Source organism: Asparagus officinalis, chromosome 7 (assembly GCF_001876935.1).
Source record: "Asparagus officinalis chromosome 7, Aspof.V1, whole genome shotgun sequence".
In the NCBI taxonomy this organism is placed as follows: Eukaryota; Viridiplantae; Streptophyta; class Magnoliopsida; order Asparagales; family Asparagaceae; genus Asparagus; species Asparagus officinalis.
This window is the reverse complement of record NC_033800.1, coordinates 67,584,642-67,611,612: the sequence shown is the minus strand read 5'-3', so window position 1 is coordinate 67,611,612 and position 26,971 is coordinate 67,584,642. Positions and strand designations below refer to the sequence as shown.

At 36.8% G+C, this 26,971-nt stretch overlaps 2 protein-coding genes across 2 annotated transcripts; one reads left to right on the top strand and one right to left on the bottom strand.

The window, feature by feature from the left end:
• LOC109847291 (GDSL esterase/lipase At5g33370-like) lies at positions 2,187-4,995 on the top strand (the record flags this gene model as incomplete). Its single annotated transcript, XM_020416528.1, has 5 exons — positions 2,187-2,496; positions 2,871-2,998; positions 3,085-3,327; positions 3,911-4,163; positions 4,440-4,995. Coding segments are annotated over 5 exons (1,167 nt in total), but the record flags the coding sequence as incomplete, so codon positions are not given.
• On the bottom strand, positions 5,401-14,300 carry LOC109847288 (bifunctional TH2 protein, mitochondrial-like). The gene is made up of 7 exons (XM_020416526.1): positions 14,179-14,300; positions 10,637-10,745; positions 8,543-8,833; positions 8,005-8,407; positions 7,639-7,905; positions 5,821-6,410; positions 5,401-5,735 (listed from the first exon to the last, which is right to left on the bottom strand). Exons 1-6 carry the CDS (start codon positions 14,298-14,300, stop codon positions 6,013-6,015), a joined length of 1,590 nt encoding a protein of 529 aa, XP_020272115.1. The 3' UTR covers positions 5,401-5,735; positions 5,821-6,012.

Here is a 26,971-nt window from a genome sequence, read left to right as displayed (position 1 = left end):
AAAAGGCACTCAGGGGATTAAGTGCAACAAGTAAACTAAGCATGTAGTTGTTAGTCTAAGTGAGGTAGACCCAAAGCTGGAATCAAAAGAAGAAGGAAACAATTAAATCGTTGGTCGGTCGACCGAAGGAGGATATCCGGTCGACCGCGAACCCTATAGAAAACTGAGGAGAAGATGTCACTCTGGCCGGTCGACCGAAGCTTGATGTCGGTCGACCGAGAGCGGTCATCCGGTCGACCGAGAGCGGTCATCCGGTCGACCGAAGGTAATGGATCGGTCGACCGAAGGTGATGGATCGGTCGACCGAAAAGGTGCACAAGACCCTGTAGAAAATTGGCGCTCTCTCCGGTCGACCGAACACTTTGTCCGGTCGACCGAACACATTGTCCGATCGACCGAAATCGGGTTTTTCAGGTTTCCTGTTTTGTTTGGGATTCTGTTTCCACCCAGACTTCTATATATACTCCTATATGTTTTAGGGTTCTATAAGACACGAAAAATAAAGGCTTTTGACAGCTCTTTGAGATCAAATTTCTTAGAGTGAGAGAGGCCTATTGTGAGCATTGTAATCTTCTTCAATTAATCAAAGAATTGTGTGGTGTGGCTCCTGAGGACGTAGGCACGTTGCCGAACCTCGTTAAATCTGATGTGTTCTTTCTTGTTTACTTTTCTGTAAGTTTTATCTTTTATTTGTGGTGATTTTTCCTACTTTACTACTCCCAACACAGGGTCCGGAAGGGCACAGATTCGATTTGATTGTTTCGAATCCCCAACAGTAGTAAGTCCAAATTAAACGGTAGAAACTAAAAGGGGTCCGTCCACAATTTGCCTCTGGGCTACTGGAAGAATATACTTTACCTGCAAGTCTGTACTTGTGATCTCACTGCAGAGACCCTGCAGAAAAGTAAGCGAAACAAACAAGAGAAACTTGCAGATATTATTCAGACTGCACAGAGAAGGATCATTCATTTAGTAGCCTCAAAAGTGAGTTCAGAGTGATACTATTTGAGGAGGTGGTTCATTGAATCATTAATTGCATGCTCACTGCATTAAATAGAGGCCCGAATTGGATGGTCAGTGAATTAGTAGCTCCAAGATTCAAATAACCATGCTGCTCTTTCTCTCCATTATGTTAATTAAAATCCCTTACAAGTTCACGAGAAAGATTATTAGGGTATATTTTAACAAAAAAAAAGTAAGAATAATTACAATTTACAAGGTACATGGTCTTAGTTATATTTAAAAAGAATCATAATCGTTGTTGGTAACAGTGGCATATGTCGCTACGGTAGTAATTAAAAAAAAAATCTACAAGAGTGACTAGTTTTCATATTTTGGAAAAAGAAAATAAAAAATCGCATCATTGGTGACAGTATCAAGTGCACTATTGTGTCTGGACCCAAGTGCATAGATGTACTAATAACATAAAATACATCATTATCAACTTAATCGTTACTGTACTCAAAAGCAACTCCAAATACATTACCAGAATTGCGCTACACTTTCAAATACACTAAATAAATTGATTCTTCTCTTCTTCGAAGGAAATTAATGAATTTTAAATATATAGAAATCCTGTCAACATGTGTAAATGTTTAAAACAATAAAAGGCAAAATGAAAAGGTAAAAGCAATTGAATTACGGGGACCATGCTAATTTGGTATTTGTACAAAGAGTTTTCCTAAAAGACAAAATAAGAAAAGAGAAATACGATAAATTATACATTCACGTAAACAACTAAAGGATTTGCCCTAGGGGAAGTGGTGTCACGCGACAACATAGTAAAGCAACAAGGAAAAAACCATTTCCTTAATTATAACCCTCTATTATTTCTCGGTTATAATTTATCGAGAGTAAAATGTGAGCATTAACACGATTTATAAAAAAAATGCGGTACGACTTGTATTAAGAATGAATCACAATTCCTCCCCAAGCTAGGTAACAGTCAGATAATAACGGGAAGGGTGAAAGAGAGGTAGAAGTTAGATGCATCTATTTCCTCTAGAACCTCTCCCTCATTGAAATATTTCACATGTTATCAACTTCAATCTCAACCTAAAAAATCAGTACGAGTGACACACGAGAGAAAATTGCATTAAATTTGAGGCCCACGCCTTCAAAGATTCAATCACAACCTCAATATCAAAACCCAACCACATCCTTTAATTTACTCACAATGACCACTATATAAAGGATCACAATTTCTACTACTGCACACAACTTCCCTTCCATCATCATCATCAGCAGCAGCGATGGCCAACACTTCTAGTATCATCTCCATATTCTCCGTTGTGTCTCTGGTGATCCTAAGCAACATATCGACCACTTCGGCTGCACGCGCGTTCTTCGTGTTCGGCGATTCTCTCGTCGACAACGGAAACAACAATTATCTGGCCACCACGGCTCGTGCTGACTCGCCTCCTTATGGGATCGATTATCCGACGCATCGCCCAACTGGGCGGTTCTCCAACGGGCTCAACATCCCCGACGTCATCAGTTGAGTTACTACAGGGACTCAAGCCACTTAATTAGTCCGACCTTAATTTGTGTTGTTGTTCAGATGGGAGTTATATCTTTTTTTGCTATCTGTATCTCATGTCATTTCACTGCAGCTTCATTGCGTTGCACAGAGATCTCTCTCTCTCTCTTTTTGAGATCAAATACAACTCCGTTGAGTAGTCTAGGGGTGTAACTTTTTTTATAAAAAAAACCGAAGAAGTTTGGCCCATTTCCGATAACCCCCCAAGGAAATTGGAAATGTCACTCAGGCACCCAAAACTTTTGCACCCTTATGAATTTATTTTCGGATAAACCCCAACATTTGGGAATGACGCCGTTAATTAACCTTTTGAGTTTTGAACGATGGTCAGGTGAACACCTCGGCTCGGAGCCCACGTTGCCGTACCTGAGCCCCGACCTCCGCGGGCAAAAGCTGCTGGTCGGCGCCAATTTCGCCTCGGCAGGGATCGGAATCCTAAACGACACCGGCATCCAATTCGTAAACCCATTCTTTCATCCCAACTTCGTACGTACGTAGAGCTTTGTTTAGCTACTGATAAGCTGACGCGCGCTGCATGAATGCAGATAAACATCATCAGGATATCACAGCAGCTCGAGAACTTCAGGCAGTATCAGCAGAGGCTGAGTTCTTTGGTCGGAGAAGCGCAGGCGAAGCGTTTGGTGAACAAGGCTCTGGTGTTGATTACTCTCGGCGGCAATGACTTCGTCAACAACTATTACCTGGTTCCGTACTCTGCACGATCCCGTCAGTTCTCGTTGCCGGACTACGTCACCTACATCATATCCGAGTACAAGAAGATTCTCGCGGTATGTTTCTCTCACGAACTGACTAAACTAGATAGAGATCGCTCAGTGGGATGCAGCCACATCCGCTGTGAATACCGACGCAGAGAGCGATGCTTGCAATTGTTTGGCTCAGTGGGATGCAGCCACATCCGCTGTGAATACCGACGCAGAGAGCGATGCTTGCAATTGTTTGGTTCGGTTTTTTTTTGGATTTCCTCGTATATAATGTACACTCCCAAATCCATTAGGCTGTTTAAATAATAACTCTCTCATCATGAATATATATGAATATTTGGGGGTACAGTTTACAAGTATGAAGATTTGGGCGTCAAATTAAAAAAATTGGGCATAGTTTATAGGGAGCATACTGCGGTTTGTAGCGGGAGGGGTTTGTTTTTATCAGTGTTTTTTCAAGCTTCTATTGAGGATTAGTTAGTTCCAAATTAATCTGCAATATTATTAGCCCAATCTTAAAGAATCAGTGAGTTACGCAACCGCGCAGGTCATCCGCATGTACTTTTGCCACCACAATCACGACGTACTGCATTTTTGTTAGTTTAACGAAACAAATAGCCGCAACTGATCCAAAACGTTTGAATTGCAGAGGCTGTACGAGCTCGGAGCTCGCCAGGTTCTGGTGACCGGAACCGGGCCGATGGGTTGCGTGCCGGCTTCGCTGGCTGAAAAGAGCCGCGATGGGAGCTGTGATCCGGAACTACAAAGAGCTGGGGACCTGTTCAATCCTGCGCTGATTCAGATCATAAACGAACTCAATTCACAGTTTGGGTCCACAGTTTTTACCGCGGCGAACGCTAGGAAATCACATATGGACTTCATAGCAAACCCCCAAGCATACGGTAACAACTCTCATTAGCGCGTGCGCTTCTTGATTTGATCGATATTCTACCTATCCTTGCTAGTTTTTTATTCTCATGAAAAATCACGTGAAAACGTTTTTTTTTTTTTTTTTGGGTAATTAAATGTCTAACGCTGACCTGACCATCACATGATCCCACAGGAGTCTAGAAACCAGCGGAAAAGCAGTATCGCCGTAATAAGTAGCTAGCTAAACCCGCAACACCGCTAATAAAACAGTTTATGAGATGTAAACAGTACTTGTAACTTTGTTGCAGGCTTTGTGACATCAAAGGTGGCATGTTGCGGACAAGGACCATACAATGGGCTTGGACTGTGCACCGTGGCATCTAACCTTTGTCCCAACAGAGACTTGTATGCGTTTTGGGATGCATACCATCCTTCGCAGAAGGCGAACCGTATGATTGTGAGCCAGTTCATGACAGGTTCCAATGAGTACATGAACCCTGTTAACATCTCAACTCTCTTGGCCATGAGCGAAAGCACTTGATGGTCGGAGCTAGCTCGAACTTTGGCTTCAAAGATGATTATATGGTGTGTGTGTGTGTGTTTTTTAATCCGTCACGTTGTTGTTGTTGTTGTTTTTCCAAATGTTCAGTTGGGTCTTTTGTGCGCCCTGAAGGATTTGATATATGTAGTTCGCCGGTCGCTGGATGGTTTCGGCGTCGAGAGGGGATGCATCAAAGTGATGTTCGTTGATAAATAGTCAGATTGTTATTCTACGGGTTGAAAGTGTCTAATAAATGTGGAATTATACCCCAGAAAGATTTCTGTATTGCCGCTGTGATGAACTTGGTGTCTAATTTTGTCTCATATGGTTGGGTGATACATAAAACAAAGTGTTCATGGTAAAATTAATTTCAACTCCCACTACATGAATCGTACGCTTCTCTTCCCGTCAGTTCTACTAAAGGCTAACACATTCAACAAGGAAGTGACTACCATATTGTTCTAATTATTTCTGACACGTGTTATTTGACCTATATTATTGCTACACGTGTTTTTTTAAAAGAAGGGAAAAAAAAATTTGTCACAGATCAGAAAAATTTGTCACAGATCAGACAAATTATTTCTGAACAAAATGCACAAGGTTTAACGAACAATAAATTTCTCCTAACATTAGGAAGCACATCGAAATAAAGGACAATAGCCTGGGCACTTAGCACAAGAATCAACAAGAAAAATTTGTCACAGATCAGAGGGAAAAAGAAAAACAAATTCATCTCAAGAACTCAAGCTCATGACAGAATATGTATAGTAGTCACATTTACAATTGAGCATTTTTAATGATCAGGTTTGCTACTGAAGAAACAATCAAATTGAGCTACCGCATTGAGACTCTCAAGTCCAATTTATAACATCTTTACGAGTCCCCTCAGCTAGAAACTTATACATTTTCCACATTCTCTAATCCTTTCATACAATTGATTACATGACAAATTGCTCACGGGAATGCCTAGTTATGTTCAAGGGAAAAGGAAGTATAGACCAATACATGCATGAGATCAAAGCTACTGATAGTTTCTGCTCGTTGCCTACGATGTCATCAAATCCTGCAGATAATGTAAACATCAACTATTGTAAAACACGGCAAATCAGAACTGGACATAAAAGCACATTATAGTTAGTCGAAGATACCTGAACTCAGCTGGAAGACTACATATCTTTTCACTTCAAAGCAAATAGGAGGATGACACTAAGCGGCAGTTGAATTGTGGCTTCTTTTAAAATGAGCCAAAGATTAGTACCTATACCTTCTGGTATACAAGAATGCCTAATATCTTGCAAGTAAAAAACAAGGGAAGAATACTGAATGACTAAAAGAATTTTTTATGCTCCCAAAACAAAAGCCTGTATCTCTGACCAGTTTGAAGCCATATAGAGAGTGCCAGATAAACCTCTCCATCTGGAGCCTTCCCTCTGCTTAGCTACAACACCAGGGAAGAGTGGAACAAAAGTAACACCGAACTGCCTCCCAACTCTCCTTAAGCTTCCGCTTGATCCCACAACAATACCGACGTCAGCTTTTAATAGACAGAGCAAGTCGCCAACTGAGTCCCCGATGTAGACAGATAAATGTTTGTCCCCGCTGTTCTGATTCAAGACGTTAGTAAAAGCTTCGACCTTGTCGAGCGGTGACTGCATCTTTATGTCGATCTCTCCTGTTGAAATGGACCCCTCGAAGTTGAATTCGTTCGAGTGTATGGAAAGTTCATTGAGACAGCCCACTGGAGAAATAAGTAATACAACACGGTTATATACAAGAATGGCAACAAAAATAAATATGTACCGATAAGAATACCATAACCAATTAGATAAATGAAGTTGCTTTCACATGACACGACAAAAAAGTGTGATTCTCTTAATGGCATTTTTTTTCTTTTTGATAGCTGGAGGAAAGAAACAGGGAAGGTTTCCTAGGCATTCAATGTCATAAAATATGTTAAGTCAACAAGGCCACAGTTGCATTATGGTCAGGTCAAGATGTTGTATGAACTTCTGAAGGCAGCATCTAAAGTTTGCTAAATATACTACAACGCGAAAAAATCATGCAGCACCTTGTAGGCGCTAGTGACAGTTCTGTATAGGATCGGACATCACTTTATAAAGTCTTTACTTTTTAAAGTTTAACAAGCAACTAAATCAGGTGGACTACAATCTATTACTAAGCTTAGAACCTATTTAAGTAGCGGACTTTTCGTCGGCCTCCCACGGTCAACTCAACATTGAAAAGGTTGAAAGAGAGTTCAACCAATATTTTTAAAGACTTTGTTAAAAATTTGTGGCTGCGGGAGATAAGTGATGGTGTTCAGCTGTTCAAATACAGGAGGTGAATACGAGAAAGTGGCTATTAGTCTTACCTCATTTATGAGTTCCTTTTTCCCCCTCATTTTCAATCACCTATTGGAGAAAACTAGATTCTATGCATAGTGGCTTTTTCGGCCTATATGTTTAAGTTAAGAAAACCTTAAATCGACTGTAGTCGCTATCTAGGTACAGTTTATAACTAGGTTGATTTCAATTGTTTCCTAATCAGGGTAGTCAAAACTCTGACATCAGAACACATACATAAAACTCGCCATGCGCAATAAAAGGAAGAAAGCTTTAAAAATACTTACAAAAGACAGGCCTAATCTGCATGTAAAACAATACGTTGCCGAGAAACAATAATTTTCTTTATATAATTAACAAATTTTAGAAGCGCAGTTTGTAACTACATTTACAAAATGATCTTTCACTTATTAATAAATAAATTACTTAATCACCGTATAAATTTTGCTTTCTGATGGAAGATACCAAAGTAACAGATAAGTTCATGGTTTCTCTTTTCCTTTGTTGTTTTGCGCAAGCTTATTACTTTAGACGATCAAAGGACAAAAATAAGCAGCACAAGGCTATTAAGCCTATTTTATAAACAAGTAACACAATCGTGGTTGTAAAAGTACAAAATCTTACCTGATGAGAAGGCAGACCTTATAAGATCTGCACACCAACAATATGAGAGAATATGAAGATTGACTGTCAGTGTTTCCTTCTTTACAATCTTCTGAAAAAAATCTTTACACCCATCATGGAGCTTCAAATGTTCCCCTGCCCTTTTTATGTCATCTAAGTTTACCCCTCTTAGCATTCCTGAGTCAACAACCCTCGTATTCGCACGTTTTTCGAAGTTGGCAAGCTGCTCAAGACTTTTATATAGATGTTCATAATCAAATTCCTTATATAAGCAAGCTGCCTTCCCAAAGAAATCCTTTGCATCAATAAATTATCTACCAAATTCTGACAACTAACGATGTAGCATAAAAGATAAAATGTGGTTACCTTCTTCTTTTGGAAGTAAGCCCTCAATGCAAGCTTCATACTCCTCAGTATACTTACTTGAGAGTGCATCCCAAGAGCTTCTCATATCTGAAGAAATCTTTTTTGCATCAGTAACACCCTGGTCAACCTTAGCTCCAGTTAGAATTGCAATCTCTGCTAAAATCGCGGAAGAATCGACTATGGTACATGTCAAGTCAAAATCAGAAAATATGGAAAGGTGTTCTATCGGATCATTTAGTTTTGTCAACGGAACTACAGATTGTTGAGCAATTGGCTGAGCAGAAAAGAATTCGGTCTCAAGTTTCATAGCCTGAAGGTAGAGTTTTTCTATCAAGGAAAGCTCCTCTCCGGTCAGTGGAACACTCAATTTGTCTAGCAATTCCTCTATTTGGACAGCTTCTGCCTGTAACCATCCAGATTTGAGAAGAAAAGGGCATAGTATTAGCAAACACAACAATACACTCACATAAATTGTTCTATAAGTGATGCTCCTGTACGAGGAAAAAATATGGAGAAATTGCCTAACATATCAACAAACCTCAAAACTTTTGGATGAATAATACTCGATCCATTTCTTGTAGGGATGATCACTTCCATCATGAGAAAGAAACATTTGAAGCTCTTTGCCCAAGTGAGCATAGAGCCTCATGCAAGGGGTCATAGCGCCTATTGTATAAGCAGCAATTTTGGTCTTCTCAAAAGGAGTGGCAATCTGTCCAGGGCCTTTACCTCCATCAACTTTTCCTTTAGCTGTTGCAAGCACAAACTCTGTATACTTAAGTGTTGCGGGATTGGGAGTTATCTCTTTGTTTGGATCAACACCCCATTCCTGCATAATTGATTTCTTAAAAGAACTTTACAGAAACTATCTATTGTTGCTCGAAAATTTTGCAACTGTTTCTAAAGTACCCATGATTAACGTCAAAAATTGCAAGAATAAGAAGGTACTGGCTAAACATAAGTACCCTTGGTTTCAAAGAATCCAGTAAGTTCAGGCAATCCCTACAGTTAAGTCCACCCACCAAAAGAACAAGATCATGAATCATACAACAAATCTAAACGAAAGTAACTCAAGAAGACAGAACATGTACACACATGACACCGACAGAGAGAGACACTAACATCTGAAGTGCAAAAGAAAGTCATTTACTGACTCTTAATGGATGTGGAATAAAACATTCTCAACTGTGTTTGTTCAAGGCTCATGATGGTTTCACAAGACCTACCGCTACAATGTGGTAAAGGTTTCTACTTGAGAGGTTCAAAAATAGAAAGTTGTTAATTGCAGTGCACAGTTGTCGCTGACACATTTTGGGAGAAGAGTTATCATTAGCAACACTGAATACACATGGGATTCGGGACTCCTGGCATTTTTTTCTTTAATGATAAAGTGCACATTGTGCACATGTCAACACAATATAACAAAATACTCTTTGCTAAACCGATCAATTTTTAATGTAAAGTGCAGACTTCAACACAATATAACCAAATACCCCTGACTACACCGACCGATTTTTGTTGTGACCTCTAACCCATAGCTTCTCAGGTTCTAAAACCAATAGAAAGAGTTTATGCTAAGCACTGTCATGAGATATAGAACAGCTTCTTCAACATTGCTAAGCACTGTCATGAGATATAAGAACAGCTTTAGACCTTCAACATTAATGACAGGTATCTCAGCATCATCCTAGTTCTTGGTATAAGTACGGGGTGCTAGCAGATTTACATCCATGACTGTTTCTTATTTTCACATAATAAAGACCGTGGTGCTAGCAGATTTACATCTATGACTATTTCTTATTTCACATAATAAAGGCTGTACATCATACATGTAACAAAAATTGTTATTCTTACAAGTGCAGAAGGAAATCAAATTATGGTAAGTCAATACTCAATACTGAACCATACACTGAGCAATTAGACGATTACAATAACCAGGTACTATTAAAAACTAGTGATATTAGAAGCTTGAACGCAATGATAGCTTTCCAACATAAAACATGAAATGTAAATTTCATGATTCAAACAAAATCTAGAATAAAGGCAGCAATATATTATTTATTCGTTTGCAAAATACATGTATTGAATATACTGAGTCACTGACTTTTCCTTTGCATGTAAATGAACCTGAAAATCTAAAAGTGCAACAGAACAATTGTGATTAATTTCAAAAATCCTATGAATATCCTTTTGATAAATAAACATGATAACATTGTCACAGACAAAATGTTCGACAAAATATAAATATGACAATCCAATTTTTTCATACAGAAAATGATTCTAAATAATAGTATGATAGATATCATATAGCTAGAGTTAATCATGCAAATGGCTTGTAGAAACCTAGTGTTCTATAACAAACGGGTAGCTATTTTCATGTTAACAACAAGAAACCTTTTTCATACTAAAAGTCATTAACCTCTAAAGACCATATGTTAATTCAAGTCATTAAGAAAACGGTCATGCTGCATCATATAGAAGCTTCTCCTAATATTTACAGTTTTGCATTCTTTAGTGCACCTATCAGCAATATAAGCATACACAGCACAATACCCAAGATCCTTAAAATGCAGATACGAAATAAATGCTACAGAACTGAACTGCCTCTATATTGTATAAAGTTAAAACATACTTTCATAACTGAATCATGCAGTTTTAGCTCCTCCAGGGTAGCTTTTCTCAGATCAAGAATCGCCGTCTTTTCATCATCATCATCAGCATACTCAGCTGCCATCTCATATCTGGAGTTTAAGAAAAATGGAAGGAGAAAAACATCACTAGATAGAAAGAATAAATATGTAGCAAAATCTTTCATTGCGTGACTAGTTTTAAATACTTGAGAACAAAGATCCAACAAGGGATGGATGACAAAACAACATCAACCTTACCACAATCAGTATATAGATATTAGGTGTGAGATCTTTTTAAATGATGTATGAAGTAATTAGCTGATATAAAGAGGCACAACATCTCTATGATCTATCTTGTATATAATTTTGAAGGTAAGTAGATATTTAAAATACCCTAAAAAGCTGTTATGTATGGACATGTATCATAGAAAATTAAAAACTAGAAAACATATTCCTCTAGGTATACACCATCAAGAACCTGAATTTTTTTTCTATACATAAAGCAAGAAGACAGTGTATCCCTCAAAACAAAACTAGTAAATGACTGGTTTTATCTTACATATGACCAGGCACTCGAAGGCTAAAAAATAAAAGTAAAAAGTGATTACGATGCTTTCCGGGATCCCAAAGGTGTAATCAACTGAAGAACAAGTCTGAATAATAGGAACTGCATCACAAAGTAAAATTTACAAATCAATCAGAACTACAAGAGAATAGTTGCTGGCTGTGTTGTTTACTTATTGTTGCTCTTTGTTGTTGATGCTACTGCTGCTGCTGCTGCTGCTTCTTAGTGATAATCTACTCCAACTGTTTCTTCCTAATGACATATCAAATATCTACTCCTACTTCCACTCTATTTTTTGAAGTGTCCACAGTTTATATGTTGAATGTTTATCTGTATATCAATAAGTTCTTAAAAAGACTAGTATGTAACACGTGCTTTGCACGTGATGCGTATTAAGTAATGATATGAGACTAAAACATTCGAAGGCCATCTAACATTGCATTCGCCATGACTTTTTTTTAGAACAACAAAGAGAACTCAAACAGAGCCCCCAGCCACCCACTCGCCATGAATTTATTAACATTTATATTAGTTTTTCTCTCCACGGATTTGCATACTTGAATAACTAATGGATTGATGTTTTTCTGTAAATTGGAGGTGAAATTGGTCGCAGATCTCTTCGTTTCCTCCAAAGAAAATCAATACAATTTTCTCTCAATTATCGCCTGTGAAATCTCATTGACTGCGAGGTATCCTGGTTAACATAATCAGGGTCTGACTCCACTGTCAAAATTCTCACTTCCTTTACTTTTTTTCTTTTGATTATTTTAGTGCTTCCTTTTGTGCATTTGAGCATCCATATATAGCATAGTTTTATGCAACTCTTGAGAACCAGGTGGAATGTTTATGGAAGAAGATTAGTCATGAAATAATTAAAGAAGAAAATTTGCTTAGTCAGTAAGAGAATATACTTTTATGCTTTAATTATGGGTTCATTTTCTCATTAAAATTTATATTAAATGTATCATTAGTAGGTTTAGAAGGGGAGATGTCATAAATTACTTTATTAGCTAGGATTTAATTATTATATTGCAATAATTTTGTCAATGAAAAAAATTAAGACACATCCAAACTAAACTAAAAACCCAAAAGCACAGCAAAACAATTTGGATTAACCTGCTCCTTATCAGACTACAAAAGATTATGTAAAAATTATGGTGGGTCTTCGAGCAATACCACAAAATCATTAATTTCCTTAGCTCTTCGGACCAACACATGAGCCTTTATATTCCCCATTTGATAAACTACCTGAAAATCCCATTCCTCTAGTCATGTGTAACATCGCTAAATATCATCCACAGAGTGTCCAAAAATCAAGTGTTGCTTCACACATTACGGATATCTCTAATTACCGCATCCGCATCTTCTTTAAAAATTACCTTCCCACATCCATTTTCAAGAGCAAATGTAATAGCTTCTCACACCGCTTAGAATTCCGCATGCTTAGAGTTACCTTGTATCCAAATACTATGATAAATATATTGCAATAGTTAGTAATATATATTATGCTAATTTATATGCTATTTCTAGACTACACCAAGACGTTAACATATTAGTACACGAATTTTTTATACATCAGATGCACATATCAATATATTATTGTATTAGATTAGATGTTAGATGTTTAATTAAATATTAAATTATCTTAAATTATGATATTATTATCTTATATATATAAATTATATATTTATTGTATAATATATGATATTATTATCTTATATATTAAAATTGTATATTTATTGTATAATATCTAATATCTAAAGTGAAATATTTATCTTATTTAACATAAGACTAATATGGTTAAAATTTATAATATATCAATTCTTATGTTTAGTGCAAGACTAATTAGTGTAATAAACAGAACGAATTGAATAAAATTTATCATTAAAATTTACAATATATATTTAGTTTTTAGTATTAGTTCTCATGTTTATTGCAAGAATAATTATAGTGTAATAAATAGAATGAATTGAATAAATTTCAAGGCATTATTGTGAATTATCAAATTTTGGAAGGGTAAAAGAGACATTCAAAAGTTTTAACACCACAATCCTATTTTATAAGTAGTATAGATAAATAAACTATCTCGAAAATGCTTAAAACATATTTGCCCCATTTCAGTAAGGTGTCGAGCTCACCTAGCACCATCGATGCCTTAAGACACATTCTACCTCACTAACAAACTTTTTACCTCGCTAACAAGATGCTCAATTAACACTTTGCTAGCTCATGCCCTCAACCATAGCTACAACTACATCAAGAACTGAAATATGACACTTAAGACCATTAGGAACCATCACAGTATATTTTCTAAAAGAAATGCTATCTGTAGAGCATCCATCCAAATAAACTACTCATGAATAACTAGATGAGTACAGCGCAAGATCCCAACTAATACGAGATCAGTTCATGATCCTGAATCCTAGCTGCTCACTTGCACAACCAGCCACAAAAGAACACTGAAAATAAATGTAAAGACAATCAAGAATGCTATAATTAATAAAATATTCTAACAAGCTCGAATCCATAGTAAGTGCATAGTTACAGTGCAAACTACCGAAAGCTCAACCCATATTTCTAATGTTAGCTACAATTTCACTAAGAAGTCAAGACTCATCTAAATACCATCAAGAACCATCTAAGAATATTTCCCTTGCTAAAATTTCATTAAGTCGAATCTGACTCATTTAAATACCATCAAGAACACTCTCAGAATATTTATTAAGAGAAATCATCCTCCCAAATAACAATCTACTTATTAGTAACAAGATAATTACAATTCAAGATCCAGATTAACACTGATCCTAAACCCCAGCCGCAATTTCATCAAGAACTCAAAATTTAGCTGTAAAACCACAAAATAACATCAAAATAACTATCAGGAACAATGTAAGAGACAAAATATAGAGATAAATGACCAATGAGCTAAGCAGCATCGGAATCAACACAAATAACAAAATAAAGATCGGGATCACTCACGCGCTAGCGAAAGCCCTGAGAAAATGCACGTCCTGCGCAATGTACTGCCGGAAAACCTCGACCTCCAGTCTCCCGGCAGCCAAGCAAACGACGAACGGCCGTGTACCGTGGCAACACCGCATCTCTCTGCGACCGGATCCAAACCTCCTCGCCGCGATCCTCCTTCTACGCCGCCGTACCCACCACCGCCATCGATCCGTAACGCCAGAGCCTCGATCTCGGCTTCAAGCACGGATCGATTCGCCAAAGACCTCGACTCATTCAAGAAGCTGGAATCGAGATCGGAGAGTAAAGGGATGGTAATAATCTAGGTTTTAGGGCTCGGGATGAGAGAGAGACCTGAGAACTAGATCGCATAAATTCGAAATTCCAGGTTTTTTATGGTAGGACGAGTGCATGTGAGGGGGGGGGGGGGCGAAGAGGTTCGCATTTATACCGCGAGCCGGCGCCGTCGCTCTTTTCCCGTTGACGGTGAGGGATTTGTTTGTGCGAGATAGAAGAAAGGCGTCCTTATTGGGCCGGTGTCCGGCTGATAGTCGGTCTGGGGTGTGTCAGGTGTGCTCTTTGGCGCGGATAAAACAAAATGTTCCGCGGAAGTGCTTACTGCTTGTACGAAAGATCAGACAGCCGTCCATTCCTAAGGTCCTTGCCACATTGATGAAATCGGACGATATCTCGAATATTCGAAGTATACGTTCGAGTTTATTCTTTATAGACCTGTTTACTTTTCTAAGAGAAATTTTTATGCTCAACTTAAGGTGATCATCCACTCCTAATTTATATCCATTGATGATACTCTTAGCGGATCGCATACATGACAGGCTTAATATATAATATATAATATATATATATATATATATATATTAATATATATATACTATAATATATATTATACTATATAAGACAAATGGAGTGAGCTGCAGCTTCACTCGCTCCGTAGTTGAGTGTATAGCATGTCGCCCACTTACTATCACATCGCTGTTGGGCTCACATGTCGATTAACTTGCAAGCTCACTGGGAGAGGTGCAGCTGCTAGCCTTAACCTCCTATTTTCATATATATATAATCACTAATATATATATATATATCATTAACTATTATACTAAGTGCAAATAAGTTTCGTGGACAAATGACTCTTGTCCACTTTAAGTTGACATAAGTTCACCTCCTTTTCTAACGTATTTTTAATTCTATGTAAAGTTTTATCCTTTCTGATCCGGATTATTTCGGAATAAGGTGAACTTTACTAAGCTATCTTGTATTGCTCAGCACAGGGGGTTAGTCATCTAGAACTTAAAACTAGAACTGGGATAATTTGTGGGATAAATTTTTAAGGTGTTAGTCAAATAGAACTAGAAAATGGGATATTTTTTTATAGTGTTAGTCAAGTAGAACTTTTGTAGAACTAGAACTGTATTATTTTTTTGGTGCGTTAGTCAAGTAGAATTCTACTAGAATTAGAATTGGGATAATTGGTCATAATTATCCCACAAATTATACTACCTATATATATAACCATAAGTTCTCCTCTCTCAAATTATCCCACACATTGGAAAGAATACAATTGGGAAAAAAAAAGTGAAACGCCGCCTCCCTCCCTCTTGGTTAGTTTTTCTGCCTAGAAAATTTCTCTGCCATGAAGTCAATCATCCGTTCATTTTTCTGTCTTTACTTTGTTTTTTTGATGATTAGATCTTTTATTATTATCTTCAAGATGTATTACTTTATTGATAGCTTTTGACGTTAAATTACTTTATTATTGTTTGTTTGATCTAAGTTTTCTCTCCACAACAATGGTTTAGGTTAAGAATATAGTGTTGGTGGGTTAATGCTAAAGTTATGCGGGCTATTTATGTTTTTTTATAAGTTAGAAAGCAACTTTGTGATCACATTGATGATTAGATGTTGAATGGTTAATGGTGATATCTATTATTATTAAATCGGCTCAGTAAATTGATTGGGATATTTATAGTTCATCTATCGATCATCTGTTTAGCGGCCATGGATGATTCCTGTGTACATTTCATTTATTTGCTGATTTGGTTTCAGCGAACATGATGAGATTGGTCCAAAGGGTTAATGGCTGAAAAATGCTTATTTTTCTTTTTTTATGATGTTATGAGATTTGAACTTCGATATTTATGATCCTCCACTAGAAGCTCCACGAAATGTTGCTAATGCAGACGATGACTCCAATAAAGAAGACGAGTTACAGACTTAACAAGCAGCTGTAGGAGCTTGGAGAAATTCTATGACAGATGCCATGTGGGATGATAGAAGCCATGTGGGATGATGGAAGTCGAGTCACTCTAGGGATTTAGATTTTTATTTATTTGTAAATTTTTTTATTATTTGAGATGAATAGTGATGCTTTATTGCATTATATTTTATAGTTATTACTAGAATTTGCTTATCAATATTATATTATTTTTAATATACAATTATAACAATAGTAATTTATACCCTCCATTACCCCCACCAAATTATCCTACCAAATTATACAACTTCATAATATTATCCATCATTATCCCACCAAATTATCCTACCAAATTATCCCACATTACCAATTATCCATCATTGTTCCACTAAATTATCCCAGTGTCAAAAAATTATCTCACTTTACCAATTATCTCAGTTCTACTTAAAAAGTTCTAGGTGACTAACCCCCCTAAGAAAATATCACACAAGTATCAGAGCGTTATTTAGAGAAATAGGATGCACAGTGTTAGTATTTCCTTGTCTCTTTTAATAGTTCGGAACATATCACTTGTATGCAATGTGTTTTGATAGAATATGTATTGCGTTTTTTATGGTTTTATACAAAATTTTTGTACTGTCCTCTATGAGAGAGAAATACCGCAGACATTTAATTACCATAAAGCATAAACTTAAAAATAAAAAAATTTGCTTGTGAATTATTATGAACTTTTATTTATGTTTTGCAAAACTCGTGATTGTTTGGTAGAATTATAAAATCATTGTGAATTTTCATGTCACCACTAATAAATATAGTATATTTTAGTTTTACGTAAAATCTTTAGCGGTTAACGGCTGTCTCGATCAATTTGCATTTTTAAAATACACATGGTCACGAATGGGACTAAACTAGATTATCAAACTTCGTTTAACAAGAGGTGCACCGTGCATGTGTACAAAATGATTAAAGTACGTGCATCTCTTCTCAGTTTAGGATAATATAAGTATCAATGGACCCCACTCGAAGGACTAATTGTCCTTGTTAAAAGGATAATTCATAGATAATAGGTGGAGTACTTGAGTTATTATTTAGCAGTTGAAAATGACAAATAATCTGGAGCCCATTGTTAACTTTTCTTGCCCACTAGCGAGAATCCATTATTATTTAAGGATAGTATTTGAAGAAATTTTTAGAAAAGACCAAATCTAAACTTCTTTAAAAATCGACCCACTCTGGTTTTTATTATAAAAATCAACACAGTTTCTGGTCACGTCAGTATCATGGCTAGAAAGTGGGTCGATTTAAAAAAAATCGGCTTTCTACTTAGTCGGGGTTGACGACCCTGACTAAATAGAATTGTCCATCCCCACTTGGTAGATTAGGACACCTAAACAAGTCGGGGTCGTGAAACCCGACTAATTTGGTCGGGTTCCCAACCCCGACCATTTAGATTGAGTTCCTGTCCCACATAAAATGGTCAAGGTTCGCAACCCCGACCATTTGGCAGCGCATGCGGTTGCCCAAGTCTAAATGGTCGGGGTTCCCAACCCCAACCATTTAGCAGAGTCTCCCTAGCCCCGAAGATGGGGAAGCGGCTAAGTGACCAAATAGTTTAGGGTTAGGCTTTGGATGAGAGAGAGAGAGAGACGAGACAGGAATCACACATATTCGCAAATTCTAGGGTTTTTTGTGGTTAGGAGAGAGCAGTGAGAGGGGGAAGGGGGTATTTATAGGAGCCAGCGCCGACGCCCTTTTTCCCGTGAGTGGTGGAATAAGATTTGTCGGAGATAGAGAAAGCAGGTCGGTATTAGGCCGGGTCGGCCGATAGGTGGGTGGGTGGGCAGGTGTTGCTTTTGGGTGCGGTAAAATGCTCCGTGGGAGCTGTTTTTGATTGTAGGAAGTAGATCACCCGTCCATTCTTAAGAATCCTTGCACATCAATGAAATCGGACGATATCTCGCAATATTCAAGCATACGTTTCGATTTATTCTTTATAGACCTTGTAACTTTTCTAATGCATTCTTGATTCTACGCAAAGTTTTATCCTTTCTGATATGGATTATTTCAGAATAAGGTAAACTTTACTAAGCTAACGTGTATTACTCAGTACAGATTCTAAGAAAATATCACACATGTATCAGAGCGTTCTGAGTATTTTAGAGAAATTGGATGTGCAGTGCCGATATTTCATCGTCACTTTTAATAGTTTGGAACATATCACTTATATACAATGTGTTCTAGTAGAATATGTATCATGTTTTTTATGGTTTTATTCAAAATTTCCGTACTGTCCTTTATGAGAGAGAAATACTGCAGACATTTAACTAGCATAAAGCGTAAACTTAAAATATAAAAAATGAATTGCTTGTGAATTATTATGAACTTTCATTTATGTTTTGCAAAACTCGTGATTGTTGGGTCAAATTATAAAAACATTGTGAATTTTCATGTCACGACTAATAAATATAGTATATCTTAGTTTTACGTAAAATCTCTAGTGGTTAACGGCTGTCTTGATCAATTAGTTTTTTTAAAATACACATGGTTACGAATGGGACTAAGCTAGATTATCAAAGTTCGACTAAGGGTCTGTTTGGTACATTTCTAGAAAAAAAGGAAAACAGAAATATAGAAAGGAAACCATTTCTTGACATTTCATTGGGGTTTCCCAGATTTGATTTTTTTTTGTTTGTTTCACAGTGAAATCAATGGATTGAAAACAAAGTTTCTTTTTCTACATGTTTGTTTCAACACTATGAAATCAAGAAATCATTTCCCCTTTTTATATTTTTTCCAACTTCCAATATTTGTATGCACAAGAGAGAGACTGAGAAACCTTGTATAACAACACCGTGGTGAGCTTACCGCTCCCAAAGGACCACCAATCTCCCAACTGTAATATATTACCAACGGGCAGAAATTCAAAGAACGGCACAGTGAAAAATAGTTATTAATCAGTCACAGTAACCATGGGTGCTCCTATATAGTAGTGATGCCTGATGAATGCCCCTTTGCAACAAAGACACTTGCTACTCCAACCTGAGCCTCCTCAAATTGCTGCATCATTTACAAATAAATTCCCAAAGGACCTCCTTCACTTGCTGAGCTAAGCCATAGCTGCATCCCAAAGATCTCAGAACAAATCTCCCGAGATAACTTGCTTTTGTAATATACCAACACCATTGAAGCTGTGCAAAATTAGTTCGAACAAGGGCAAATACTTTTAGGGTTGTGCCAAATACCCAAATAGATCATGTAAATTCTTTAGGTGGGCCGAAGATGAGCATGAAATCAAAAAGGGTGAAGCCAAAAAAGATGAAGTCTCTCTTCAATCAGTTTCAGAATTAAAAGAGCTGGAAACAAACCATTTGCGAAGAGAATTAAAGCATGCAATTCAACAAGTTGATTACTTGAAGAAATGTGTTGTTGTCTTATGGGTATTTAGTATTTTCTTTGTTTTTGTAAACATTGTAATCTGCATTTTAAAAATATAATGCATAATTCTCTTCAAAAGTCTGGTTTGAAAATATAATGCAATTCAACAAGTTTGGTTTTTGTAAACATTGCTACTCCAATACTTCACAATCAACTAAATGTCAGTACATCCAAGCAACCCCATATAGCACATACCCCTAGTCATTGAGACGTAAAATCGAAAAACTCAAAGTCTTGTGAAGTACCAAAGAAACAATAGGCAAATATCTGAAAACATATGGAAGCCAATAATTATTATCCCATTTTGTTGATGCATGAAAATATTTTCTCAAACACTCAGTAGTGCAAGCATGATAATGTAGTTGTAAGAAGGATAAGCAAATGTGCTCAGGTATACGTCTACTTCATCATATATTCATCACCAGCAAATGATTGCCTGACAATGTTGGCTGCATACCACATATTAATAATTCTCAGCTCAACAATTGCCAATTCGAACTGCCACGCCAAATCATTGCATGTAATATTTACTGGCTTAGAATATCAGAAAAAAGACATTCATCACTGCACAAATAAGGCTGGCTTTTTCCCCACAAACCCAATAGCAGCAGCTTATATTGGTTAAGAATATCACAGGGGTATTTAATGGTTTAGCACGGCTCGCTTTTGGTTTTGGGCCAACAAACCAGAAATGTAGAATAATGGGGCTGGTCAAACCAGAAATAAACAGAACCAATCATGTGAAACGGAAGTGTTCTGAAACCTATATCCTATGTACCACTCAAAATAGTTTTCAAAGCCTCCTTTGCCTCATTATTTTGGGCAAACAAACCAGTAGACATATCATGAATTCAATTGACCCAGCATGGTAAATGAATTGAAATAATACCAAGGGGTACAAGCTTTTTTTTGAACAAAGTGAGTCAAATGAAAACACATAAAACAAAGCCAGAAATAAAATAAAGAGACACTGGAAGGTTAGAACACAGTGGGCAAACAATACATTAAGCAAACCAAGAATTCAGCAAACAAAACATGCCACCCAAGTGTGTGATAACACAATGATATAAAAGATAGAGAGATAAGAGAGGCAAATCAACATTCAAGAAAGATGTGAGATATAACCAAGAAGTATTTATTGGTTTAGAGTGGGCAAACAAACCAGTAAGCAGGTCAAGAATTCAGCTTGTAGAGCATGCTAACCAAGTGGGAGATAACATAATGATATAAATCTGTTTTAGAGCAAGGTGAGCCAAATCACGAATCTATAAAAAGGTGTTAGAAAACAAACAAGTAGTATTTGGTTTAGATTGGGTAAAGAAACCAGTAAGCAGACCAAAAATGCAGCAAGCACAACATGCCAAACAAGTGTGAGAAAAGCACATTGATATAAAACTGGTTTAGAGCAAAGTGAGCCCACTCAGCATTCTACAAAAAAGTGAACAAAAACCAGGGAGTGTATATAAGTTAGAGTGGGCAAACTAGTGTAAGCAGTTCATGAATTCAGTAATCAAAACATGTTAAACAAACTGATAAGTTAAAACATAGTCAGCTAAAACTGGTGCATGAAGCAGTGAGGCAAATGAGCATGTTAAACATAGAAAGATAAAACCCATAGCTATTGATTAGTTTAGAACAAAGTGGTCAAACAAACCAGAAAGCAACACATGTAGCTAATCAAGCACATCATCTTCAAGAAAGTGAGATAAAACAAACCAGGAAGCAGCACATGTAGCTAATCAATCTGGTTTGGAACAAAGGGTGACAAAACTGCACAAATAACAAACAGTGAGATAAAGGAAAGGAGAATATATTGTGCTCAGATATGGACCTACTTCATCATATATTCATCACCAGCAAATGATTGCAGCACAATGTTGGCTACATTCCTGATATTATTTATTCTTAGCTTAACAATTGGAGGTTAGGACTGCCTCGCCAAATCATTGCTTGAAATAATTACTAGTTTAGAATATCAGAAACATGACATTCATCACTGCACAAATGGGGCTGCTTGTTCTTCCCCAAAACCCAAAACTAGCAATCAGTCACAATGTTAGTTCAAATAAGTTCACAAATAACAAACCAATAATCATTCATGGAATTCAAAAAGTGTGACTACGTGTCAAACCAGGGAGTTTTAGCGATCAAAGAGACACCTAAATCATGGCATGGAATCCAATGTTCACCTGAAATTAGCCAAATGAGTCGTGTGCTCTAAATAATTATATAGACATACCAGATATAGAAGTTTAAACAATATAATAGCCTCATGTTTTTTGGTGTGCAAAATAAATATGACACAGCCAGCTCCAGACTGTTCCTGTAAGGTAACAAGACAGTAAGAAATCAGCAAGGTTGATATAATATTTCAGTGCAACCATAAAAGCACCCGTGTAAATGTCTACCTTCATCCCCATTCTAGCTTCCCCCACCTTGCATCTTCATGAAATTGTCCAATAAAGCCCTTTGACCAAAGTCACTCTTACCTATAAAATGTCTGGCTTTGGTTTTATTTTCAAATATGGTATCATAAAATAGCTCCAGGACTTCTATTGGGTAAGTTTTTTTGTGCCTGAAGATAGATTTGGACAATTTCTTAGTCCAGTGCAGATTAACAAGATTAAGAGATAAGGAAAAGTGTTTAACTTCATCCACCATTTGAAGCATGATGTCACGACCAAAGTCTGCCTTTCATGCATCCTTTCGCCGAAGGAATTTTCTTTTGATTGTCCTGGTTGGATGCTTTACCGTTGTTGGTTTGATATTAATTATCTTCATCTAATAAGTTAACCGTGAAATGGGACTTTTGATTCAAAGGCATGCTAACATCCTCATTGTCATCTCCAAGGTTGATAGGCTCATGACCACCAAATTTCTCCATAGAGGCCTTGACAAAGTTACCTCTTACTTGATCATCCCCACAAATGATAGCTAGGTTCTCATAATATTTCAGAGGCTTATTGATGTAATCTTTAAGCGTACTATTATTTTTATCCTACATGCATCAATAACATCATTAGTATAACGTATAGGATAATAAGTCATTCAAACAATCAACAATTTGAAGAGATGCAAGCTTCATTTACCTCATTCCAAAACTCTCGGGATCCAACATGATAGTTCATGTTTCATCATCCCAACCTGCACAACTGATATTACGATCAACCTGCATGTCTTGAAACCAAGAACGTAATGTTTTCATATGGTTAATAACACTTTTCGTAACAAATGAAGTACCAAATTGCTTGTTTACTTCAGCGGCTACTATTACAAATGCATGTTGTTTAAAGTTTTTGTCCGGCTTAAGACCAGACTTAGTTAAATTTACAAGAAAAGGTATGAGCACGTCATCATGAGCAGAGGTCCACCATCTGGTTGGGGCCACATTTGCAGCTTCAGGCTCTAGTGGTATTTTTCATTTCTTATGGACAAGAGCTTTGCCTTTCTTGGTGTACTAGCTGAAGTGGCTACTACTTCATCCCTTACTAATCGTTTATTGCTACCTGAATCGGAAATAGTACCTATAATACTAGTTGGAGAATGAAAGTGCCCGGTGGAATTGGAGCCTTGAAAAGATTGTGGCAAAGATGGTGGACTACTGAGCATGTGCATATAAGATGAAATGGGGTGAGACATAGGGAAAAAGTTACCGTCGGTATGCGAGACATTTGAAAAAACTGACAGTGATTGCACAAAGGGTGAGAATGGCTGGAATATAGGGTTGAAAGTGTGATTGAACCCACTGTTTGTCGGAAACGTAGGAGAGGGTGGTCGGCCCCTAGATGTTGGGGAGTGAGTAGTAGTCCTCACGTTGGCCAAATCATTCCCTTCGGAGGATGCATTATCAGTCATTTCCTATATTCCAACAAGTCATATGTAAGTAAAAAAATAGGACAAAGTGGGTATTGTAAAATGACAGCAATGGAATAGATTAACAAATGTTGTACATGACAGTAAAGCATCATACAATGGCTGAAAACAAATGTAATAGATGACATTAAAGCGTTTTGCAAGATAGCTATCACAGACCATACCCTCAAGTGGTTGATTTATTACCCTTTTCATTATTGAAAAGCAATGTAATACCAAGAACATTATAAAATTAGAAATTTTTGACAAACAGAATGTAGCAAGTATATGCAATAGTGGAGATTGATGCCCCCAAGAAGAAAAAACTCACACAAATAGATATAACCAACACATGTTAATGTAGCAACAAGAACTAAGTCACAAATAAGTAGGAAAAGTCACACAGGCACTTCATAGTGAACAACATCAATGTATTAAGTTGTAATAACAACAAACATAACAAACTACTAAAAAATAAAGGTAATAGTATTAAATCACAAGGCAGACTCAGTCGTGCCACCATGCCGGAATTTACTATAATAGTCAATCCACATGTCCAATGCGATTTGATCTCTGCGAGATCTCCACTCATCCATTGAGGCACCTTGTTCTCTTACTATTTAGGACCACGTGAAATCCATAACGTTGGTTTCTTCATTAATTGCCTCTTTAGCACCATCCTCTTCAATGTCGATAGTCTCATTGGGTAAGTCATCGTCTAGGTCCATTGTTGCAATGTAGTTATGGAGAACCATGCATGCCAAGACAATGTCGACTTGGGCGGGGAAGAGATAGTGGGGTTTTGCTGTGAGAATCTTGAAACGATTCTTCAATATACCAAAGGTAGCTTCAATCCTTGACCTCAAAGAGGAATGTCTAAGATTGAATAACTTCCTCTTATTTTGAGGTGTTCTCTACGTGAATTCCTTTAGATGATAACGAACACCACGATACGGGGATATAAAACTCGGCTAGGTTGTGTATTCCGCATCGCACAAGTAATATTTACCTACATAATGCAAAGCAGTTTAATAAGATATGACCATGTAATTATTAGTGCAGAATATTAGACAAAGGAGTAATTACTTTTGAGTTTACGAGATTGTTACCAATGTACACTCATAAGCCATATGGTCGTGGTCTAGATAGAGCATCTTGGAGGATTCTATAGTCGTTAGTCGACCCCTCCTACCCAGCTAATACGTAGGTAAACAGTTTGTTTGGTGTGCAAGCTGTAAGAATATTTTGTGTGACACCTTTACGCCCACTGAAACGCGCAACAAGTGTAGCAGGTAGCATAGCATCCACATGTGTCCCATCTATCATACCTATGCAATCCTATAGAGTAAAATTTACTATGTTAATGTAATTATAGATTTGTTAAGAGAATTATTTGCGCTAGTTGGTAGAGTGGTTGATATACCTTGAAAAAATGGGTAAAATGTTAGATTGCTTAGGATCTCTTGAGGTACTTCATTCGGTGCTTATTTCATATATCGGTCTTGTATGCACGAAATTGCTTGCAATACTCTGTTGAAGTATCTACTAACTGTCTCCCCTAATCTTATAAATTGCGTTCTCATCATACGATTTTTGGATTTATGGCCCAATATATTCAACGTTATAGCAAGCTGCTCCTCTATTGTTATATGTCTTGAGTCCTTTAAGAGATGTTTTTTTCCTTATTATCTTTGCTAGTTTAATAAAAGCACCTGAGCGCATTCTAACAAAGTTTTGACAGCTATCACTATAACCGTGATATATATGACTCATCAACTCTTACCTAGTTTTTTCATGCCTTAGTCTTTCTTCACTTGGTCCAGATCGTATTGATCTACAGCGACACTTTATTCTCCTCAAAAATATGATTACTAGAATCATGACAGAAAATGTAGCCCCAACACACATTCTTATAACGATCTCTTCATCATCGTAATCACCATCCATCTACGATTTTTGCTTATTAGTTAAAACTATACATTAAAAAACAAAACAGATACGTATTAAACCCATACAAGAAATACTTATTGTAGGGCCGTGGACTTGTTAATACCCATTAAAGTTAACAAAACAAGCAATCTAGGATTGGCAACTGCCATTGTACCTAGCTACATAATAAGCAGCTGATATGTATTACATAAACAAAATTAGCAGCTGAGCAATGAGTAAATAATGTGCTTCACATATTTTTACATGGAACAAAGTATATATTTTAAAATGCCAATGAAATTTAGGAATCTGTTTTGGTGTTAGGAATCTATTTTAGTGTTAGGCAACAGATAATTTTTCTATGCAACCCATTTAAACTCAGCTGGAACTATCCATCAAATAAATTTATTGTTACAATGCATTAAATTCCAAGCCATAAAAAATGACAACAACTTAACTAAAGAATGGAAATCTGCTGTCGAACAAATTTGATTACACAACAGAGATGGAAAATAACTTGCTAATATGGGAAATATATGCGCGTCTGTTGGGGTTGGGAAATAAGAGCACAAAAAGACAAGGTGCATGTTCTCAAAAAGGACTCTAAAACATCAAAAAGCACGACATTTAGAAAAATGCAAATCTATTCTCATAGCTTTGAACCCCCAAATTTCAGATAATTTTTTTTAAAAAATAAATAGATCACAAATGCATGAAGCAGTTCTTATGAACGCATAAAAATCACAAATCTCTTGCTGATATATATCCTTAAAAACTCCAAAACTCAGATCAATCGTGATTTAGAAATGGGGACATTTATAAAATAAATCATGAATCTGGTTAATTTATTGCCTGCTGCAGTTGCTAAGAATGCATAAAACCCCAAACCTCAAATTAATAGTCGAAGTTAGATACTCAAAATCAGATGCATGCTGAAAATTTATAACTAAATTACTTTTTCAACAAGGGATAACTAAGCAAAATCAAGATTGAACCTCTAGCGGATTGTGGTGAGGGAAACCCCGATAATAGTAAAAAATCAGGCTTGAAAGGGTGCAGATCTGCCTACACCACAAACAAGTAGAAGAGGAGAAAAATCATAGATCCCCCTAAAAACTAGGACTTTTTGCTAGATCTAGAGAAGCAACCCCGACAAAAACGCCTAAAGTTCGTCGAGGCATTCTATGCGCAGGACATCATCAACCGTAAGTTTTGTCAGGTAAAAAAAATGACAAAACAAAGGATCAGAGCAATGGCCAAACAAAGGCAAGAGTCGGAAGGGGAAAGGAGGAAGTGGCGGTGAATGGAACCCTAAAGATGGAAACCCCTTTTCACGCTTGCCACCTCGATCAGCGAACCCTTCAAATTTTTTAATCAGCG

Bases quoted from the DNA above. Each gene is read 5' to 3' on its own strand.
- LOC109847288 (XM_020416526.1), bottom strand. From the start codon at position 14,300: ATGCGGTGTTGCCACGGTACACGGCCGTTCGTCGTTTGCTTGGCTGCC. The intron at 10,746-14,178 runs GTGAGTGATCCC...CTTAAACTCCAG, and splicing joins CTCAGGGCTTTCGCTAGCGC to ATATGAGATGGCAGCTGAGT. The intron at 8,834-10,636 runs GTATGTTTTAAC...TCAATTATGCAG, and splicing joins TGCATGATTCAGTTATGAAA to GAATGGGGTGTTGATCCAAA.